General features: G+C 41.0%; 1 protein-coding gene and 1 non-coding gene across 2 annotated transcripts in view; both read left to right on the top strand.

The window, feature by feature from the left end:
- Nucleotides 1–22,693, top strand: part of snx29 (sorting nexin 29) — a 538,494-nt gene that overhangs the window by 127,031 nt on the left and 388,770 nt on the right. The window contains exons 12-13 of the mRNA XM_080207008.1: nucleotides 12,657–12,720; nucleotides 18,813–18,941. Of these exons, the coding sequence (XP_080063134.1) occupies nucleotides 12,657–12,720; nucleotides 18,813–18,941 (193 nt within the window). The remainder of the gene's footprint in view (nucleotides 1–12,656; nucleotides 12,721–18,812; nucleotides 18,942–22,693) is intronic.
- LOC145355187 (U2 spliceosomal RNA) lies at nucleotides 12,961–13,159 on the top strand. Its single transcript, XR_013888928.1, has one exon. It is a non-coding gene; the product is annotated as a U2 spliceosomal RNA (small nuclear RNA).

Raw genomic sequence — 22,693 nt, 5'->3', positions numbered from 1 at the left:
CCCAAACCGGTGTGGTGACTAAGGGATTTTCAGAGTAATTTCATTGCTGTGTTAATGCAAGCCTCCTTGTGACACTAATAAATAAAAAAAAAATTGTGAAGTGTTGCAAAGATCAGCGCTGGGGTCTCAGTTGCTTACAATATATGTTAATTATGTAGATGAAGAGATTGCAAATAATATCTGATTTTGCTGACTTTGCTTAGGTGGAAATGTAAGCTGTGAGGAGGACATAAACAGGCTGCAAAGAGATTGAGTGAATGGGGAACAAGGTGTCAGATTGGGTATAATGTGAAGTAATTGACATCAGTAGGAAGAACAGAAAAGCAGGATATTTTTTAAAAGAGGTGAAACTTGTCAATGTTGATGATCAGGGAGATGACTTATTAGTACTTGTACAAGAAATATGATGTCAGCGTGCAGGTACAGCAAGCAATTAGGAAGGCAATGACGTTATTGTAAGGGGAATGGAATACAAGAATAGGAAAGTCTTGTTACAGTTGTACAAGGCTTAGGTGAGTCTAAAGTTGATGTAACTTGTGCAGTTTTGGCCTCACATTTAAGGAATGTTACACTCGTATTAGAAGTGGAAGCAAAGCTCACTAGATTGTTTCTTGGGATGGGGGATTTGTCCAGTGATGAGAGACTGAGTACATCGGACTTTTATTCTGAAGTTTAGAAGAATGGTAATAATTTATTTGGGTGAGTGATCCTTGGAAACACTGGTCTGAGTTCAGTTGTTCTTTCTTGGGCATCTCCTGATACAAAAGAGAAAATGAAATAGCAAAATATGATATGAAGCTCCGACTCTCAGCAACTTTACGGATGCACCATACAAAGCATTCGTTCTGGTTGTATCACAGCTTGCTATGGCTCCTGCTCTGTCCAAGACCCAAAAAAAGCTGCAAAGGGTTATGAGTGAAGCCCAGTCCGTCACCCAAACCAGCCTCCCGTCCTGTCCACACGTCCTGTCAAACCAGCCTCCCACTCTGTTTACACTTACCGCTGCCTCGGAAAAGCAGCCAGTGTAATCAAGAACTCTACACACCCTGGACATTCTTCCCTTGGGAAAAAGATACAGAAGTCTGAGGTCATGTGCCAACCAACTCAAGAATAGCTTCTTCTCCATCAGACTTTTGAATGGACCAACCTTGCATTAAGTTGATCTTTCTCTACATCGTAGCTATGATTATAACACTACATTCTGCCCTGTCTCCTTCTCTATGAACAGTATGCTTTGTCTGTATAGTGCGCAAGAAACAATACTTTTCACTGTATACTAAAACATGTGACAATAATAAATCAAATCAAAGAGGAACTTTTCTACAATAATAGTGCCTCCTAACAGCAAATGTACTTTAAGTAGAAGTAGATTTAGGAAATACCCAGACACACATATTTGAAACCATCCTAATTTACTTCAAATATTTGGTGAGATCTGTGGCAGGCGCAATTGGAATGTACCAAGGGAAAGTATGTAATCTTCAGTCTGAGGAACTCAACAATCTGGATCAGATCAAATCTGATCTGATCAGGCAGATCAGATTTAGGAATTAAATGCTATCTGGAAAAATCTTTGCCAAATTGTGTGGGCTTACAATTTTTATTTTTTGTAAGATTCGGTAATCTAGTTAAATTTTGCTCTACTTCTCTTGACTTGAACATTTTCTTCAATTTTAACTTCAAAACTCAGCAAAATATTTGCAAGTTAATTTAGTAATGTGTACTTTATCCTCATTGTGACATTGTCCTGGAAAGCTTGTTAGTGAGGCCATGGTAATGAGATTAGAATATTTGTTTATTATAGTGTAGAAATGTCTCTATTTATCTGCCAGGTCCTCTTCTCCTCTTGATGTAATGAATTAAGTCCACAAATCTGCCAAATTTCTGGAGTTCCACTACAGAAGAATAGTATGTTTCAGGGAATGTTCAAGATATTCTTTTTGCAGTACAATAACAAAATAAGGCTGTCACTTTCTAGATTGATGGCTGCTGCAATTTTGTGGAAATGTTGATTATATTGCCCATTTGGAGGAAGCTGCAAACACTTCCATCTGTCTTGTGCAACAAGAACAGGGTGATGGAGTGTAGATATGGGTAGAAATTGCATGTAAACTGACAGTTGAAATTCACGAAAAGTGACTCTCAGATAAATTAATGAGCATGCACTAAAAAGAATTGCTTTGGAAAAATAATGTCAGGAAACTTGAAAACTTGTGAGTGGAATTCATTGTATGTGTTTGCTTGTACCCATTCATTTGTCATTGTCACAAGTATGTGAATTTGCTTTTGACAGTTTCAAATATTGTTCAGCTGGTTACCAATTTAAATTGCTAATGCCTGCACGATGGAAATAGCAGACTATCCTATTCAAAGTAATGAGGGGTCTGTTGTGTTTGTTTGCTAATCTGGAAATTGATGAAGGTTTGCAGGTGTAATTGTATTTTAACTTGAAGTACTGTTTCTGAATTTTCTATTTAGCTGTATTTTGGAACTGTAAAATGGATTAACTTTGTTTTCCTGGAGACCCAATCTATAAGCACACAAAAACAATCTCGGATGTAAAGCAGATAGCATCATTCATTGTAGTATGTTTGTGATTTCCTGGGACTATCGCTTTGATTTTCCCCAATGAGTTCAGCTTTTTTTTACTGTTCGCCAAGGAACTTGTTCGCTGGTGCTTGCGTTACATGCATTGTACATCAATACCATTTGACACTGACAGAAATAGGAGGATGATAGGCCAGAGAGGGGCAGAATTTGTCAAACGAGGGACCAGTAAACTGGGATGTTTTGCGAAAAGGGAAGTGGATGCTTTATTAACTATTTCCAGTACACTTAATGCAGTGGCAGCTTTCTGGTCAGGAGTCCCACTCTGGTATCGCAATCTCTTGTTGCAGAGGAAGACATGGGGTGAGAAGGTACTTGATTTGCTGGCTGCTGTTTTCTCTGGCTCCTCATCTCGGTTAGATGAGCTTTTTGTTTTCATTAGCCTCTTTCAATGCCCTTCCGAGCAGTCAGTCCCCAGAGGTCACAACTTTCAGTGACTGTCTCCCAGTTAACAGTACCAGTGTCCGCCATCTGCATATCTCATCTGCCGTTGTCCTTGTAGCGGAGGTATGGATGCCAAGGAAGCCATGACCTTGTTGCCAGTTCCTGTACAGGGTATGTGCCCGTCATCCATCCAATAAATATGACTGAGCCAGAAAGGATGTCGTTGATTTTAGCAGTGAATGTATGCTGATGGAATCTTGGACTTTTGAGTTGATGAGCTTGTACTGCTGTAGATACATATTAGGCAGTAAAGGTTTAGCATTTTGTCCTTGTAGTGTATGTTGTTTATATCTCCCCACTGTAGAGGAATGCAGGTTTGATAAGACTCACGGTTTGGTATTCTCAAACAGGTTGCTGTTGTTCCATGTTCTGTTACTCAGTTTGGACGTATCAGCTGCAGCTTTTGTGATGTGTGTGTTGAGTTCAACATCAAGTGACAGATTGCTGGTGATTATGGAGCCCAAGTTTGTGAAGCTATCAACAGCCCCCGGCGTCAAATTGATGCTGCAGACTGTTAGAGTCACAGAGTCATAGACTCTATGACTCTAACAGCCCCAGCGTCAAATTGTTAATGCTGATCAATGACAGTATGACAACATCCTGAGCCATGATATTTGTCTTCCTGATTCTGGTGATCTGCCAAACTCTATAGTCATGAGTTTGTCCATTTGTTTCTAAAGGTGTTCCTCAGTATGGAATGTTAGTGTGGCACTGTCAATGCCAAATACTAGCATCTGATAAGGACACCTTTGTCTTTGATCTAAGGTAAGCAGGGTTTCTGTCAGTTCTCGTGTATAAGCAAACACTCTCTGTACTTGCCCTGAAGGGAATGTGAAGCAGCAAAATAAAGAATATGCCAGAGACAGTTGGTGCTAGGACACAATGGATTTTGTTATTGGCCTGTTATCGGTGATCTTACCCGTTATGGTGCAGAGGTCACATTGAGCAGATTCATCAGGCGTCCAAATTCCTCCAGCAGCTTAAATAGCCTGCCTCTGCTCACATGGTCAAGTGCCTTGGTGAGGTTGATGAAGACAATATATCATGGCCACCTTTGGGCGTTTCTGTTGCCGGACTGAGAAGCTCATGTCGATTGTAGATCTCCCAGTGCTGAAACCACACAGAGATCTGGGATATATGTGTTCAGCCAGCATCTTTCGTCTGACAAGCGCAAAACAGGCAAATATTTACCTCACGGTGCTCAGCAGGAAAATGCCTCAATACTTGTTGCAATTGCTGTGGTCCCCCTTGTTCTTATTCAGAATCATAATCTTTGCAATTCACACATCCTTGGGGATTGCCTGCCCTACCACCACCCCCACCACCACCCCATCTGCAGAGATGGAAAAGTTCACACTGATGCCGCAGGAGTGCCCGTTTCTTATGCTTGATGAGTTCAGGCAGTATAACACGAGCACCTGGTTCTTTGTCATGGCAAGTGAGGCAATAATTTTGCTCAGCTCCTCCACTGGGTTACACAACCAACTCTGCCCTGACAGGTCAGCCTTCTCTGGTATTTAGAGCTTCCTCGGTGACTGTGTTCTCCCTAGAGTATAACTCAAGGTAGTGTTCCAGCCATCTTTCCAAATGTCAGTGACGATCTTCCCTGCCTTTTTTTTGCAACGAAGCTGTTCAATTTGCTGCTGGACCGGTTGCCTTTTTGATCCCTTAATATGTGTCCCCGACATTCTGTGTTGAAAGACATCTGGACGTTCTGGCAAGTTGTAACCAGTAGTCATTGGTGAACAGTCTGTTGGACTTTACATGCTCTTAGTGCATTCAATCCTCTCGCTTGGATCTCTGTTGTAATTAATGAGAGCAGATTGTTTGGCTTCAATGATAAGTTCCATCACAGTGATATTAGTCTCGAATCAGTCAGCATTTTCTGTTTTTGCTTCTTGTATGTTGAGAGTGCAGTACTGTAGGCGGCACCTTGATATTCTATTTTGCCACTACAATGTGTGTGGGAATATCAAAGCGCACCTGTTCAATCAAGTCCACATACTGTTGGTTTTTCTGGATACGCTGTAAGTCTGATATTGGTATGAGGTTGCCATTTTGCATTATCATGGACAGCGATGTGGTAGACTGTTTTGAGAATGCTGTTCAGAGAATGATGTCTGGTGATGATCAGGTCCAGGTCATGCTGATGCCCTAATCTTGGAGGAGGAATTTTCCAGCCTGCTTGCCCCAAAATCAGAAAATCCTGCCTGAGGTCAATGTACTTTTGCATGGTCTGTGTCCAGCCCGCTCCAATTCCTGTGGCAGATGGAATGGTAAAATTCCATAGAACCATAGAATCATAGAAAATCACAGCTCAGAAACAGGCCCTTTGGCCCTTCTTGTCTGTGCCGAACCATTTTTTGCCTAGTCCCACTGACCTGCACTTGGACCATATCCCTCCACACCCCATCATCCATGAACCCGTCCAAGTTTTTCTTAAATGTTAAAAGTAACCCCACATTTACCACTTTATCCGGCAGCTCATTCCACATTCCCACCACTCTCTGCATGAAGAAGCCTCCCCTAATATTCCCTTTAAACTTTTCTCTTTTCACCCTTAACCCTTAACCCATGCTCTCTGTTTTTTTTTCCCCCCTAGCCTCAGTGGAAAAAGTCTGCTTGCATTCACTCTATCTATACCCATCAAAATCTTATACACCTCTATCTAATCTCCCCTCATTCTTCTATGCTCCAGGGAATAAAGTCCTAACCTATTCAATCTCTCTCTGTAACTCAGCTTCTCAAGTCCCCGCAACATCCTTGTGGACCTTCTCTGCACTCTTTCAACCTTATTTACATCCTTCCTGTAACTAGGAGACCAAAACTGTACACAATACTCTACATTTGGCCTCACCAATGCCTCATACAACCTCACCATAACACTCCAACTTTTTTAAAAGTCTGCCTGAGATGCCTCCAGGATGCCTTGTCACATGGTTTGTTCTGAAAGAAGGCTCGTGGTAGCAGCCAAGTCTGTCCATTCTCATTTATCTTTCCCAGCCCATGATGCTCAAGGCAGGAGGACCATGCTCATGGTCAGTACCTACTCTTAGATTGAAATTCTCCAATAGGTAAAGATATTTCTGACTTGGGTATTCTGCTGATAACAATATCAAGCTCCTTGTTGGTTTTTCACTCTCAAGCACAGCTTTGGAGCATAATTATTCATGAGGTTAACTAACCCGATTTGAATTGAGAGCCAGTTGGAGAGAATGCATTTTGAACCAATTATGGGTATTCTAACATTGAAAGTGATGAGTTCCTTATAGCAAAGGCTACAGCTTGCTCACCTGTTTACACTGAACTGTTATGCTGCCAGATGAATGTGATGCTTTCTCATCGAGCCTGGTGTGTCAGAGGGAAGCTATGTCAACATTCTGCCTGTCAAGTTCCATGTTTATCACAGCTGTCTTGCACATATTATCAATCAGCTGTAAGACGTCTTTCAATCCCATATACGTGATCCTGATATTCCAGCTTGCCAATTGAAGAGTTGGCATCTTTTTTTCATTTGTTTAGTTTGTTTTTCCCGATGCAATGGATTCCATCCACTTGTTGAGCAGAGAGACTCTAAGCTCCAAGCACCTATTGAAACAGATGGACGGTGATGGACCAGCACATTTCTCATCAAGGGCTGCCCTTATTGAAGTGAATGGTAGCTGACCAGTGGGACACAATGTTCCTTGTCACCATTGGAGACAGCCTTTAACACAGTTGGGCACATCACTTGTACCTGCTGTCTGCTGAGTTGTATTAATGGACTGCAGTGAAATTGTGGTGTCCTTTCCTGGGTGCAAGCCTGGGAAAAATATGTGGAGACCTTGGACTACTCAAATGTCGAGTCCTCTTTGTGACTACCTGGTTGAATTCAAAGAAATGCAAAGCACTACATTTGGCTCTGGATTGGCTTCAGGAGTTGGTGGAAAGATAACATATCGACATCAATCTGCCTTTGAATTCCACTCCAGACTTATTGTCAGGGTTAATCTCCTTAGCTTTCAGTTCTCCCGAGGTATCTGCAAGACAATAAAGCTATTCATTCATATCCATATTGACTTGCCAACTTTAAGGGCGTTCAAATGGTCAGTGGATAGGCATCTGGATAACATTGGAATAGTTTAGGTGAGAGGGTCATTAGATTCATTCCATTGGTCGGTGCAACATCGAGGGCCGAAGGGCCTGTACCACGCTGTTATGTTCTATATCTGGGAGTTTGGTTCAAGTGCCAGGGTGAGAGGTAACCCGATACAAGTATATAAGGTGTTGAGAGGTATAGACCGGATGGTTTCTCAGAGGCTTTTTCCAAGGGCTGGAATGGTTGCTACGAGAGGACACAGGTTTAAGGTGCTGGGGAGTAGGTACAGAGGAAATATCAGGGGTAAGTTTTTCATTCAGAGGGTGGTGGGTGAGTGGAATCGGCTACTGTCGGTGGTGGTGGAGGCAAATTTGATAGGGTCTTTCAAGAGACTTCTGGATGAGTACATGGAACTTAATAGAATTGAGGGTTATAGGTAAGCCTATTAGGTATTGATATCATCGGGGCAACTTGTGGGCCGAAGGGCCTGTTTGTGCTGTAGTTTTTCTATGTTCTATGTTCTATATCTGACGGCCAGACCTCTTTCTAAGTTCTTCTGAAGTTTTAGCCTGGGGCCACGAGGAATCCAGTTTCTCAGTGTTACCTTGAGGAAGCACAGCTGAAGACTTGCTGTGGAGAGGGGGAAGCGATAGTGGTACTATCGTTAAGACTATTAATGCAGAAATTCAGTTAATATTCTGGAGACCCGGGTTCGAATCCTGTCAAGGCAGATGGTGGAATTTGAATTTGATAAAAAAAGTCTAGAATTAAGAATACACTGATGACCATGAAACCATTGATGATTGTTGGGAAAACTCATCTGGTTCACGAGTGTCCTTTAGGGAAGGAAATCTGCCATCCTTACCTATCCTACGTGTGTCTCCAGATCCATAGCAATGTGGTTGACTCTCAACTGCCTACTCAAGGGCAACTAGTGATAGGCAATAAATGCTGACCAGCCAGTGACGCCATGTCTCACGAATAAAAAAAATGGCTCTGTATGGCCAGGGAAAGATCTGGCTGTCTTTGTGCATTGTTGCGAGCCAGCAGTGTAGGCTGAAAATGAGAAGCAAACAAGCATACACAAGTGCTTGCTCTCTACACCCACAGATCATACTGACCTGTTGGACACACATTTGCACTTGATTATTTATTGCACTGTTATATAATTGATAGTTATTTTGACTTACTATTAATGTTTCTTTAACCTGTTTGATATTTTTTAACTTGTTGTTTTTCAAATGGGAGGCCTGTGACCAACGATGCGCCTCAGGGATCAGTGCTGGGCCTACTGTTATTTATCATTCATATCAGTGATTTGGATGAGAATATAGGGAGCATGGTTAGTAAGTTTGCAGATGACACCAAGATTGATGGCATGGTGGACAGTGAGGATGATTATCTCCAACTGCAGCGAGATCTTGATCAGTTGGGCTGACGAATGGCAGATGGAGTTTAATTTTGATAAATGCGAGGTGATGCATTTTGGTCGACTGAACCAGGGCAGGACTTACTCAGTTAATGGTAGGGCACTGGGGAGAGTTGCAGAACAAAGAGATCTGGGGGTACATGTTCATAACTTCTTAAAAGCGGAGTCACAGGTGGACAGAGTGGTGAAGAAGGCATTCGACATGCTTGGTTTCATTGGTCAGAACATTGAATACGGGTGTTGAGACGTCATGTTGAAATTGTACAAGACGTTGGTAAGGCCACACTTGAAATACTGTGTACAATTCTGGTCAACCTATTATAGAAAGGCTATTATTAAACTAGAAAGAGTGCAGAAAAGATTTACTAGGATGCTTCCGGGACTTGTTGGATTGAGGTATAAGGAGAGGCTGAATAGACTGGGACTTTTTTTCTCTGGAGCATAGGAGGCTGAGGGATGACCTTATCAGAGGTCTATAAAATAATGGGGGGGCATAGACAAGGTAGATAGTCAATATCTTTTCCCAAAGGTGGAGGAGTCTAAAACTAGAGTGCGTAGGTTTAAGGTGAGAGGGGAGAGATACAAAAGTGTCCAGAGGGGCAATTTTTTCACATGGGGGTGGTGAGTGTCTGGAACAAACTGCCAGAGGTAGTAGTAGAGGTGGGTGCAATTTTATCTTTTAAAAAGCATTTAGACAGTTACATGGGTATGATGGGTATAAAGTGATAAGGGCCAAAGGCGGGCAATTGGGATTAGTTTAGGGCTTTAAAAAAAAGGGTGGCATGGACAAGTTGGGCCAAAGGGCCTGTTTCCCTGCTGTAAACCTCTATGACTCTAACTTAGCCCAGACATGTGCAGGTTAGGTGGATTGGCCATGCTAAATACGGGGTTACGGGGATAAGGCAGAGGGGTAGGTCTGAGCGGGACGTTCCTTGAGAGAGTTGATGCAGATTCAATGGGCTGAATGGCTTCTTTCTACGCTGTAGGAATTTTGTGCTTCTAACTGTCAAAGATGTGCATAAATTAAATTTAATCCCCCTCCCAATCAGAATACAGTTCACGTTGATATCAGTTACTGCCATTCATTCTCTCTGGAGAACCCCAGTTTCCTGAGACGTGGAAGACTTCTGAGGTTCCACAGTGACTGTTAGCTTGATTCTTACATCACTTAAGCCTAGCATAGCTAAATTCCAGGAAGACATCTGTCTCTGCCTGCAGTCACGGTTCCTAACAAAATTAAACATTTTGTAAGTAATATTAAGTTTTGTTGATATCGACACTATATTTGATTCCATCTATAGACCTTTGTTAAAGAAAATTAATACTCTGACCAGAAATATGTTTTCTCTGTTATTTTCTCTTCAAGGCAATCATGCCTGTCTTCTGACACTACGATCTCTTCCAAAACTCGTGACCTAATTAGCGTATTGCAAAACCAATGAGGTTTTTGTGGAAAAACCACCGTTTGAAATTGAAGTCCTGTTTGGTATTGCCCAGAATATATTTTTCATTGCAGTGGTGTGTGCATGCACGTGTCTTAATCATTTGTATTAATTTGCATCTTTAGTGTTGCCTTTTCTCTTGTGCTAATGTAATTTCTTTCAAGCTCCTGTATTGCACAGTCCTGTGAGACTGGAAATTATCTGGAAATTATGCAGCATTCTATGAAATTAGAGAAGATGCACATTAAATTGTGGTCCCTAGTGGTCTGCAATTTACAAACAGAAGTGTGGATAATTGGAGAAGTATATATGTAGTGGACAGGCTAAGATTTCATTCCTGTTGTAAAAGGAATGTTCCTTTTTATAACGTAATTTTACTTAAAATTATAACATGGCAAAAAAGGCACTTTGTCCCGACGGTGCTGGAGTGAAGCGAGTTCTTGCAAGTTGTCCCCAGCACAGCCTCTAATTCTATCTTCTCTATGAATGGTATGCTTTGTTTCTCTTGCGCACAAGAAGTAATACTTTTCACTCTGTGTTAACGTAATGACAAATCAAATCACATCATTCCATGTTGGTTTTTATCCTCTAAGTACGAAGTGGGCTTAATTCCATGCTCCCTGCTGCTTCCGGGTCCCTTATTTTCCTTTCTTTCAACCACTAACTTAACTATCTTAAATGTTGGCATGGCGTCTGCTTCAATCACTAACTTGAGTCCTGCGTTCCCAGCCCTTCTGTGAAAAAAGGTTTCACTTTCTATCTTAAAGCAAAATACTGCAATTGCTGCAATCTGAAACAAAAATGGAAAATGCTGGAAAGGCCATCCTGACTTAATGTCGGCTCCACTCTCTCTCCATAGATGCTGTCAGACTTGCTGAGATTTTCCAGTATTTTCAGTTTTTGTTTCATTTTCTATCTTCTGTTCACCCGATTTATTGTTAGCTCGATGTCCTCTTTGTTAATGATGGAATTCTGTTACAATGGAGTGCATGCTTTAGATTGTAAGTGAAAGTAGCTGTTACTAATTGGGGAAAGATGAGAGTTTTATTCTTAAGTATATGAGAACTGGTTTACATTGGTGTGGGGGAAAGAAAAGCAGGGTCTGTGCCTATGCTTTGTGGTTTTAAGAATAAACCCGTATTATGGAAAAGACTGGCTTGAGATTTGCCCTACATTCAAAAGAATCCTTTTTGAGGCCATCTCACTGAACTCGGTCAGGTTCTATCTACTCTTGTCCTTTCCCTTTTTGGTTGAAACATCTCTATAAATCACTCCACCTTCACCACTATTCTAACAAAAATAGCCCCAATTTTCAAGTCTTCATATTTGTATTTCCTCATATCAAATGGCATTTTGGTGAATCTGCATTTTATCCTCTTTATTGTCTCAACATGTTTCCTGTACAGTGTAACCCAGAACCACACTCCAAGGAATTTCTGGCCATTCCTCAGTTTCCTTGGTGATGGGGGTGCCTACAGTGGAGAACTCCATTGACAACAGCAGGACCAGAAGATCCCGCTGCCGGGAAATACGCCAGGGGGAACTGAAAGTCCCACCAAATGTTTCAACTGGAGTCTTATAAATCGTGGGTGGCACAGTGGTTAGCATTGCTGTCTCAAAGCGCTAGGGACCTGGGTTTGATTCCTACTTGGGTCACTGTCTGTGTGGAAACTGCACATTCTCCCCATGTCTGTGTGGGTTTCCTCTGGGTGCTCCAGTTTCCTCCCACAGTCCGAAAGACGTGTTGGTTAAGTGCATCGGCCATGGTAAATTCTCCCTCAATTTACCCGAACAGGTGTCAGAGTGCAGCGATTAGGGGATTTTCACAGTAACTTCGTAATACTGTTAAAGTAAGCCTACTTGTGACACACGTAAATAAAACCTAAACTATTTTTATTGAACTCATGGACTGGGGTTAATGCTTTTTATGTGTTGTTGTCCTGAACCCTCAAATCTTTACACAACTTTTTAAATCAAAATGTAAGGTCTCACATTAACTGACCTCAAATTCCACTTACCACTTTTTTTTAACTAATTCCATCACCTTGCTCTCTTGCAGTTCCTTTGGTTGTTGGAATTATTTACTCTTCCTCCTATTTTAGTATTCTCTGCAAATTTTTGCACCATTCTTTCAAACCCAAATCTATCTGGCTTGATGTGTGCAGGGGACAGAAATGTCCCCTGAATGAAAGACTGGAATTCTGTTATCTACTTCCAAACACTCTGAAGGTCTGCCCTGAATTGCTATTCTCTGGTTCCTGCTTTCTAACTAATTTTTATTTGATTTCCAGCCCTGCTCCTCAGTCTGTACTCCTTAATTTTCACCACTCTTCAATCCCATGTGGTAACTTGCCCAAGACTTTCTGGAAGTGCATGGATGCAACATCCACTGCATTTCTCCCCAGACAGCGTAAGATGTTTGAGCAGTTGACCTTTATTTCCCCGGGGTAGTTTTGTTTCTCTGTTTGAAAAAGGGTACTTCTCAGCCTCTTTGCAATCCTCCAGCACACATTCATTCTGAGTGGAATTTTGGAATGTAATGGGACAAGTGAAACATCAGCATTCCTGGCTCAGCAATGTGTGGTTTGGGAAAATAGTTACTTTTGCATCAGTTACATTGTCAGTATGCCTGCTAACCTAAGGTTTACTTCCTCAGATGAACTACGTCAAGCCATTGTAGCCATGATGAACAGAAAAGACGAATTAGAAGAACAAAACAGGTATTGTTTGAAGATGACACCTTCTCCATGCAGTAAGTTAAGTGCACATTGACAGGTAGATGGAGCAAAGCCTAATCTTGCAGTAATTGCTGGCCTTTGCAAATGAAAAGGAATAGTGGAAAATTTGGTAAGATATTACATACAAAGCTATTGTTTTGTTCTTTTCATGTGCTTATAAAATTGTAGTTGAAAAAATAACAAAGTATGGTTTCTGTACTCTTTATTTAAACCATGTCAACTTTTGCTTCTCGGCCTTTTGGCTAAGATCAAGTGTAGTATTGACGTGCTGTGCTTGGTTGAAGTCATTAGGTTACATTTTAGATTTGTTTGAATCAATTTTTAAAAGCAGCATCTTGGCCTTTTGGCTAAGATGCAAATGAGATCAAGCCTTGGAGAGGGTGCAATGCTTGCTCCAATCAGCTTGGATCATGTAGATCAAGACAGGAGGTGAGAGCCCTGTGCTGTTAGCTTGGATCGGGAATGTCTCAACTTGTTGAGACTCTGATTTGGACTTGATTGGATTGAATTGGAATAAAAACAAAAAAAAAGGACTTGTAGAATTCTATCACTAAATCTGATTCTCTTGCTTAAACTTTGTGATCCAATGGTTGTTATTTTGCTGTTCTGCAATGATGTCATGATAAGAGTATTGATAGGCAGAGGGATCTGGGTGTACAGATTCAGTGTACACAGGTCATTGAAAGTGGCAACACAAGTGGAAAATGTAGTCAGAAAGGCATAAGGCATGCTTGCCTTCATCATCTGGGGCATTGAGTTTAAAAATTGGCAAGTCATGTAGCTACTTTATAGAACCTTACTCAGGCCGCACTTGGAATATAGTGTTTAATTCTGGTCGCCACACTATCAGAAGGATGTGGAGGCTTTGGAGACGGTGCAGAAAATATTTACCAGGGTGTTGCCTACTATGGAGGGCATTAGCTATGAGGAGAGGTTGCAGAAACTTGGTTCGTTCTCACTGGAATGATGGAGGTTGAAGGTTGACCTGATAGAAGTCCACAAGATAATGAGGGCCGTGGATGGAATGGATAGTCAGAAGCTTTTTCACAGGGTGGAAGAGTCAACTACTGGAGGGCATAGGCTTAAGGTGCGAGGGGCAAGGTTTAAAGGAGAGGCAGGTTTTTTTCCACAGAGGATGGAGGCTGTCTGGAACTCGCTGCTGGAGGATTTAGGGGAAGCAGCTTCGAAAATGACTTTTAAGGGTGCCTTGACAAATACATGTATGGAATTCACTACCTCAGAAAGTAGTTGAGGCCAAAATGCTTTTTCCCAAGGTGGAAGAGTCGATTACTAGGGGGCAGAGGTTTAAAATGCGAGGGGCAAGGTTTAAAGGAGATGTACGAGACAAGTTTTTTTACACAGAGAATGGTGGGTGTCTGGAACTTGCTGCCAGGGGAGGTAACGGAAGCGGATACGATAGTGACTTTTAAGGGACGTCTGGACAAATACATGAATAGGATGGAAATAGAGGGATCCCTGGAAGGGTAACGGGTTTTAGTTAAGTCGGGCAACATGATTGGTGCAGGCCTGGAGGGTCGACGGGCCTGTTCCTGTGCTGTAATTTTCTTTGTTTTTTGTTATTTACATGTTGTTTCTATTGGGGGGCTTTGTTGTTGTTGTGAAATGGGGGGTGGGAGGAGGAACTGAATTAATCTTAGAAATAATATTTGATGGAAAGCTAATGTAAAAGAATGAGGACATTGGCTAAATAAATTACCTGTGTGCGATACTTATAGACAAGAGGTTTGGTGCAAGGATGAAAAACTCTCACAAAAAACGGTGATTGCTCAGTTAATATTAAATCTGAAATTGATAGATTTTTGCGAGAGAAAATTATAAAAGGATATGGCAGCAAGGCAGATGGATGAAGTTAACGTGCAGATGAGCCATGATCCCATTGAATGGTAGAACAGACTTGAAGGGTTGAGTAATCCACTGCTGTTCCTATGTTCAACCTTAGTTCAAGCTGATGCTTGCTTGCTCTCTGCTTTCCTGCAGTATTTATGCTACTGGTTACACACAAGAAGGGGCTTTGAAATTTAGATTAAGTATATCAAGTTCTATGTAGCTATGAATCAGTACATAAGATGCAAAAGTCATGGTAAGGCCAAGGGCTGCTGAATTGTCACAGAAAGATAGAAACTAGAAATGGGACTAGGCCATTCGGCCCTTCAAACTTGCTCTGCCAATCATTTTAATCTTGATTGATCATTGAATTCAATATCCTGATTCTCCCTTCCCGCTTCCCTCCAACCCCCAAAAATCCCTTGATCCCTTCAGCGCCAAGAACTTTATCTCATTTATTCTTAAAATCAAACAACATTTTGGCCTCAACTACTTTCTGTGATGGTGAACTCCACACGTTCATTGTCAACAAATTATCAACATGGAAGGCATGGGGATGACTAACACTTTTAATTCTAATACTGTCCTAGCCATGCCATAAACATCAGAAAGCCTCTGATAAATGCAATAGGAAACTCAGGGGAAACATCTTTGTCTAAAGAGTAAGGCCACACTTGGAACACTATGTACAGTTCTCGTCACCCTATTATAGAAAGGATATTATTAAACTAGAAAGAGTGCAGAAAAGATTTACTGGGATGCTACTGAGACTTGATGGTTTGGGTTATAAGGAGAGCTGGATAGACTGGTACTTTTTCCTCTGGACCGTAGGAGGCTGATGGGTGATTTTATAGAGGTTTATAAAATAATGAGGGGCATAGACCAGGTAGATAGTCAATATGTTTTCCCAAAGATAGGGGAGTCTAAAACTAGAGGGCGTAGGTTTAAGGCAAGAGGGGAGAGATAAAAAAGTGTCCAAAGGGGCAATTTTTTAACACAGACTGTGGTGAGTGTCTGGAACAAGCTGCCAGAGGTAGTAGTAGAGGTGGGTATAATGTTGCCTTTTAAAAATCATTTAGATAGTTACATTGATAAGATGGGTATAGAGGGATATGGGCCAAATGTGGGCAATTGGGATTCGCTTAGGGATTTAAAAAAAAGGCAGCATGAACAAGTTGGGCTGAAGGGCCTGTTTCCCAGCTGTAAACCTCTGAGTGATGCAAAGATGGAACTTGCTACCATAAGGGATAGTTGAGGTGAATTGCGTAGATGCATTTGAGTGAAATCTGGATAAACACTTGAGGGGGCAAAAAAAGTAGAAGATTATGCTGAAAGGATTAGATGAACGGGGATGGGAAGGGGCTTGTGTGGTGCATTCATGCTGGCACAGTTTGATTGGGCTATCCGTTCAGTGAACTTGGTGTAAACCTGTGTAACCCATTACGTTTTATTAGCAGGTGTTACTGGACAGTGACTGATTTGGAACAGCAGATTATATTTCTTTCTGCTTTGTGACTCTGGAGTTAGTGTGGACAGTCGGACTACCCACTGCCATCTGGGATGAGATTACCTCATGTAATGTTCAAACATGTAACTGTCTGGTCTATGTGGATCATTACTACCCTACATCAGCACTGAACATTAGGACTGTGCTACATTTTTGTTTGGTTTTAGTAAAAATGGAAATTGACTTGCAGGTAACTGCTGAATGTTCAGAGCCTGTGCAATATGATAAGATCAAACAATTATTTGTGTAATTTGCAAATGTCAGAATAATCTTTTATATTCCTATTTACTTAGGTTATATGCAACTTTTATTCAGGCTTTGGCACTTACAACTTGTCATCATCTTGATATTTTTTGTGAAGCCTGTTATTTATGAAATTTTTACTGTGCGTAAGATAAAAATTCTTCTCATTATTATGCAAGTTTCAATTATTATGTACTTGCAATTGTTCAGTACTTTGACAGTAACTGGGAAATGGAACCTTAGTTCAAGTTGATGCTTGCTTGCTCTCTGCTTTCCTGCAGTATTTATGCTACTGGTTACACACAAGAAGGGGCTTTGAAATTTAAATTAAGTATATCAAGTTCTATGTAGCTATGAATCAGTACATAAGATGCAAAAGTCATGGTAAGGCCAAGGGCTGCTGAGAAAGATTGAAATTGAAATTGCCCGTTTACACAGAATGTTATTTAGCCTGCATCGAAAAATTGTGTCAGACATGCTGACGGAAAGTTGAGTTCAAATTGAGATGTGTACAGAATTGCACAGTGTGATGTAATACAGGTCTGCACTTAATTAGGTTGGATCCAAATGAACAGTTTTTACCGATATAGTTCCTTTAACCTGTTGAGTATGAATATCTGTTCTACTCATTTATTTTGTGGTACTTTGTGCCTTTAGAAAAAGCTCATTTTATTTCTTCTGTCTCCTATGGGCAACCATTAACGAGTGCATAGGACAGTGACGAGAATAACTTGTATTTCACAGTTACCTCCAGCCTATGGCCTTTCATTCTTCTTCCTCTCCTCATAATCTTCTGCTTATGCAAAGCTCTGCTGCCGGTATCCTAACTCACCAATCCTCATTCTCAACTCATCCCTGCGATTCCTGACCTATGGTTGACTCAAGTTCCACCTGTGCCTTCCCTTTCTCCTCCAGTCCTATGTCCCTTTAAGAAAACTGCCTCCCTACTGTTTTTTTGATGAGGTTCCTGACAAGCACATTGGGATATTTTACTATGATAAAGGTTCTATTTAAATGCAGATTATAGCAATATGGCACCTTTATTAAATGTCAGTATGTCCAGGAGTAGAACTTGGTGATCATGGTTGAAGAGAACAGAAGGTAATTCTCATGGATGGATAAGTTAGGAAAGGGTTGATAGGGGTAAATGAGAGAAGGGAAGATAGGGTTGGGTGGAGGAAAACTGATTGAGATTTGGCTTTGTGTGGTAAACTGAAGGCAGGTAAGTGATGGATGCAGCTGAATGAGCCTTCTCTATATTGGTGACAAAGAAATCAATGAGCTAATTACTGTTATCAGAACTGAGGATGGGTGGGGCATGATTGAAGAATATTATACAGTGTTGGCTGTGGAGAGTTGATTGTCAGTCTGTAACTGGCAGTGGATGGTTAAGCCATGTGTCTGATCTGCTTAAGGTTACACCATGCAGACGTGAGAGGGTAAAGATAGAAGCTATACCAGGGAAGAATGGGGATGAAAAATCATCAACATTATCTCCAGAAAAAGCCCAAGGCAGTGGAGCATTTGAGCAAATTAACAGCTGCAAGGATAATCTGGCCAAAGTTGACGGTGTCAGAAATGAGTTGAGTTGCAAGAGAATTGGGGAAGAATTTCTACCATGGGCAAACATTGAAATAAAGAAGGTGAAAGAAGGGCAGGGTATATCACTGATGAGGGGTGCAAAGAGGTAGCTGGAGAAAAGCCTTGTCATTTATGAAGTCAGTATGATTAAAGAGTGCACCAGAGATGGCACAATTAAAGCGTAGGAAAGTTTATATACTGGGAAACGTTTACAGGGATAAGAGGTTGGTGAAGCCAAGAATAGAAAGGCTAGTCGGTTGAAGTGAATTGAATTTGCCAAGAAGTCAATTTAGAAACTGAAGAAAAGAGGTTATCTGGGCAGGAATTTGGGTGGAATTTGAGGGGTTCTAGGTGACAAGGATGAATTTATATTTGTAGTCCAAAGATGTGCGGGTTAGGTGGATTGGCCATGCTAAATCCCCTTTAGTGTCTGGGGAACTAGCTAAGCTAAATGCATAGGGTTATGGGGATAGGACCTGGGTAGGATTGTGGCCGGTGCAGACTCAGTGGGCTGAATGGCTTCTGTCTGCACTAAAGGGGTTCTATGATTTTGAATTCTCTTGATGGATGATAGCTTTAATTTCCAATTTTGTGGAAGAAATGCTGCTGCAGACCTCCAAATAAATAATTTTAAATGTCATTTCCCTGCCCTAAATATTTGTGTAGAGATCTTACCAATTTGGTGTTATTGAGTTTGTGAAGAATATTTCCATAGATTGTGTGAAATATCTTTAATAGTAAAAATATATAGTTTTACTACAAGTGTTAATAGCATGATGTTGAGGAGGTCCAAATTTTGGATCAGTTGTATGGTATTTTTAAACTACTCTAGCTTTGCACTTGATGCACCAGATTCCTTTGATGGTCTGGTGTAACAGATGGTACTCCTTTTTTCCAGATCACTGCGAAACTTACTTGATGGTGAGATGGAACATTCTTCAGCGCTCAGGCAAGAATTTGACAACCAGAAAAAAAAACTGGCAGAGCAGGAAGAACGACATGCTGCCAAGGTTCAGGCATTGGCAAGGTAGGAGAGATGAAGCTGGGAGAAAAATTATGGAAAGGGAGGCGGGAAGTGTGCATCATACGCTGCATCGTTCTGTGAAGGCTATTGTGGTACAGGCCAGAAAGTTTCCTTTGAAATTGCATTTTACTTTTCAAGTATGGCATGCACATGTGGAGTCTTGTTAAATGCAGAAAGTGGGAAAGAACAAGAGCTGCCTTTTAGCAAATTTACTTGTATGTTAAACCGTATTAGTTGAAGCAGTTGCATTGAAGCATATGGGGCGGCACGGTGGCACAGTGGTTAGTACTGCTGCTTCACGGCACCAGGGACCCGGGTTCAGTTCCCGGCTTGGGTCACTGTCTGAATGGACTTTGCACATTCTCCCCATGTCTGCGTGGGTTTCCTCCGGGTGTGCCGGTTTCCTCCCACAGTCCAAAAAGATGTATGGGTTAGGTTGATTGGCTATGCTAAATTGCCCCTTAGTGTCCCAGGATATGTGGGTTAGAGGGATTAGCGAGGTAAATATGTGTTGTAGGACATACGTAGGGCCTGGGTGACAAAGTTGTCAGTGCAAACTTGAAACATTGAATGGCCTCCTTCTGCACTGTAGGGATTCTATGATTATATGATTCATATTTGACATTACTAAACTCTGTCAAAGATTTTTTGATCTACAACATAGCTGTATACTGTCCTGTTTGTCACATTTCTTTCTTATCACATCTTAGTGAGAAAGAAAATGCATATAAATAACAAATGTGATCATCCACTAATTAGATAGTAACATTGATTTTTGTTCATAACTAAATTATCAATATTCTCTAAAGTTCATAACATAAATCAAGGAGACGTATATTGACACTCACAAATAAGGAGGCCTGGACGTTAACGAAGACAAGTTGTGGAGACTTGGATGGGAAAACGTGGAAGTCCAGGATTTTCCACTTGCTGGTTAACCCTGCAGCATGCATGTTTTAGTATTTGACAGGGTCCCGCACAGGCTTGGCTTCCAGTCGGGTGGGTGGAACTCTGGAACATGGCACGGTGGCCTGATTCAGGGGATGGGACATTGTCGGATGGGTAGGATTCTGGAATGTGGCACGGTAGTCTGATCCAGGCAATGGGGGAGGATGCAATTCTGGTGCTTGGAGGAAACATTTCTGCTCCTGACCCACAAGCAGTTCTGTAAAGGCAATTAACTTCTCCCCTGCCTCTGTCAACATTGTATCCACAATTACCCAGCCTGGGTTGCAATCAAAAATTAGAGTGCTTGTTGCCAGGTATAAGCATTGATGTTTTTAAAAACATTGCACAAGTGAGGTAATTAGTTAACTTCAAGTCACATTTGTTTTGGAAAACGCAGGAAACATTACATAAACACATTACCAACACATTCTGCCCCTCTCTCTTTCCTCTTTTTTAAGGTTTATAGAACACAAAACAAAGACCCAACAAAGGTGTGCCGACCCAAATACTTGATGTAATAATACAAATACAATAGTTTATTGCAGTCAAGCTTTTGAAATGTGGCTTTCAATTGCATATTGAAAACCATTTGAGCAGAAGCTGCTGGGTAAAATATATTATCATTGTTTCTGGCTGGCGCAGATGCACCCTGGAAAATTCGATGCACTGAGGATGTGCTGAATGCATAATCCCGATTTGTCTCTGCATCAAAATTGGGCAAAATTAATAACTTTGAGTCCAGGCATTTGGTGGATGCTCAGAGCTTCATATAAAATCTTTAACCAAGGTATTAAAGGCACAAAGCACAATCTAATTGTGAAATAGCAAATGTTTCTTTTTTGCTTTCTCTTTGTTTAAACTTTAGTTTGAACATCTATATTTTATGGAGAACAAAATGATCTGTAACAAACTGGGGAGAGATCAATAACTTTTAAACAGAAGTTTGAACTCCCATCTAATAGCTGAAGGTATGACAACAAAGTTTCAGGCTTGAAGTTGTTTACTGTAACAAACAGATGAACAGCATGATTTACTCAACACTATTTTTCTATCTGATAAACTGCAGAACAAAACAGCTGATAAATCCCACAATACGGTGCATGTCCTTTAAATTGATATTCAATCCTCCCAGCACCAGGCCATGCTGATTCTTGGCTCCTCAGGGTCTGATCTTTTTCCTTCCTGGCTTGGAAACTTCTATTTCCTAGAACGATTTCTCACGGTGCAAGTTTTTCTGGAGATTTCTCCTCTAGCTAAAGGTAAGCAAATCTTCCAGCCCATGTTTAACCCCTCACAAATTTAGGATTTCCAATCTGAGCAAAAGCTGTCACCTGCGTTATGGCATGGTGAACCATGGAAACTTTTAGCTTTTCACTGCTTGTTTTCTCTCTGTACTTTGTCATCTCAAAGCCTATTACCATGGCAATCTGTATCACATGAGCCTTGTATCTAGCTAAAGATGCCGATTAGCTAAGTTCAAGAGCGCAATTCTCTTTCATTGTGGAAATAAATGAATAGGTTAAAGCACAGCTGTGAGATGGCATAGTGCTTAGCACTTCTGCCACACAGCGCCAGAGACCCAGGTTCGATTCCTGGCTTAAGTCACTGTCTGGAGTCTGCACATTCTACCTGTGTCTGCGTGGGTTTCCTTTGGGTGCTCTGGTTTCCTCCAACAGTCCAAAGATGTGCTGGTTAGGTGCACAGGCCGTGCTAAATTCTCCGTCAGTGTACCTGAATAGGCGCTGTAGTGTGGCAACTTGGGGAATTTCACAGTAACTTCATTGCAGTGTTAATGTAAGCCTAATTGTGACACTAATAAATAAACTTCAAAACTTTACAACTGAACGTTCTCAGCACTTTTAGGAGACTCGCAGTCTGTCCACTGTTAAAACATAAGCTGTTTCAATTGTTTCTGTGCATGAAGATCTTGCATCATCTTTCTAGTAAAACAGTGTGGACCCCCGCTGATCTCAAACAATCACATCGACCAGGTTTGCTGTCAAGCAGACTTCAGAACAGGTTACATGACAACCTTCATTTTACCTTGAATCAAAGACAGTGTCCAGAAACATAACAATCTTCTAAACCTCGTAATTATGATAGGTTGTTGAAAAAATTGAGCGAGTATTTTGAGAGAACACGTTAACATATTGTCAAACTAGAATACCAAGTTAACATATGCATTTCCTATCGTAAATGTGGATAGAAGAATTTATAATGGAAAATGTTTACACCAAAATTGCGACAACAGGAAGCCAAGTAGTGTAGACAGGATGTGTGCGCAGATGTAAGATTTTAATTTTACGTACTTTTATTTAACAGTTGAACAACATGGATTTTTTTTCTTTTGAAAAATAATCACGATCTGTGAATCAGTTTCAGCTACTTAACTGGTGCAATTAGTAGATTTAAAATGTACGATTTTCGAATTAAGGAAAAAAGTGTTCTTCATCAGAGCTGTTAATTAGTGTTGCTAATTTTGTTGTGATTTCTATTAACACCAAAGCAAAGTATCTTGAAAAAAATTTGGTCAAAATAAAGACTGGGAGTTGTTGCATAGTTGGTGAAATTGCTGCTGTGATCTTTGTAAAATAGCAGATTTTCAGTAATGCTGACAAAGGATTGTCAAGATTTTTAATTCTGCAATTATGTGCATTATATATATATATATGCATCTAAGAATATATTATTGAAATCTACATTAGAAATAGAATTGGTGGACTTATTTCCCTGACACCTCTCCCTCTCTCAGAAAGCCATGATGTGGAGATGCCAGTGTTGGACTGGGGTGGGCACAGTAAGTAGTC

Source organism: Carcharhinus amblyrhynchos, chromosome 18 (assembly GCF_965287045.1).
Source record: "Carcharhinus amblyrhynchos chromosome 18, sCarAmb.v2.hapA, whole genome shotgun sequence".
NCBI classification, from domain to species: Eukaryota; Metazoa; Chordata; class Chondrichthyes; order Carcharhiniformes; family Carcharhinidae; genus Carcharhinus; species Carcharhinus amblyrhynchos.
This window is presented reverse-complemented; position numbering and strand designations above follow the sequence as displayed.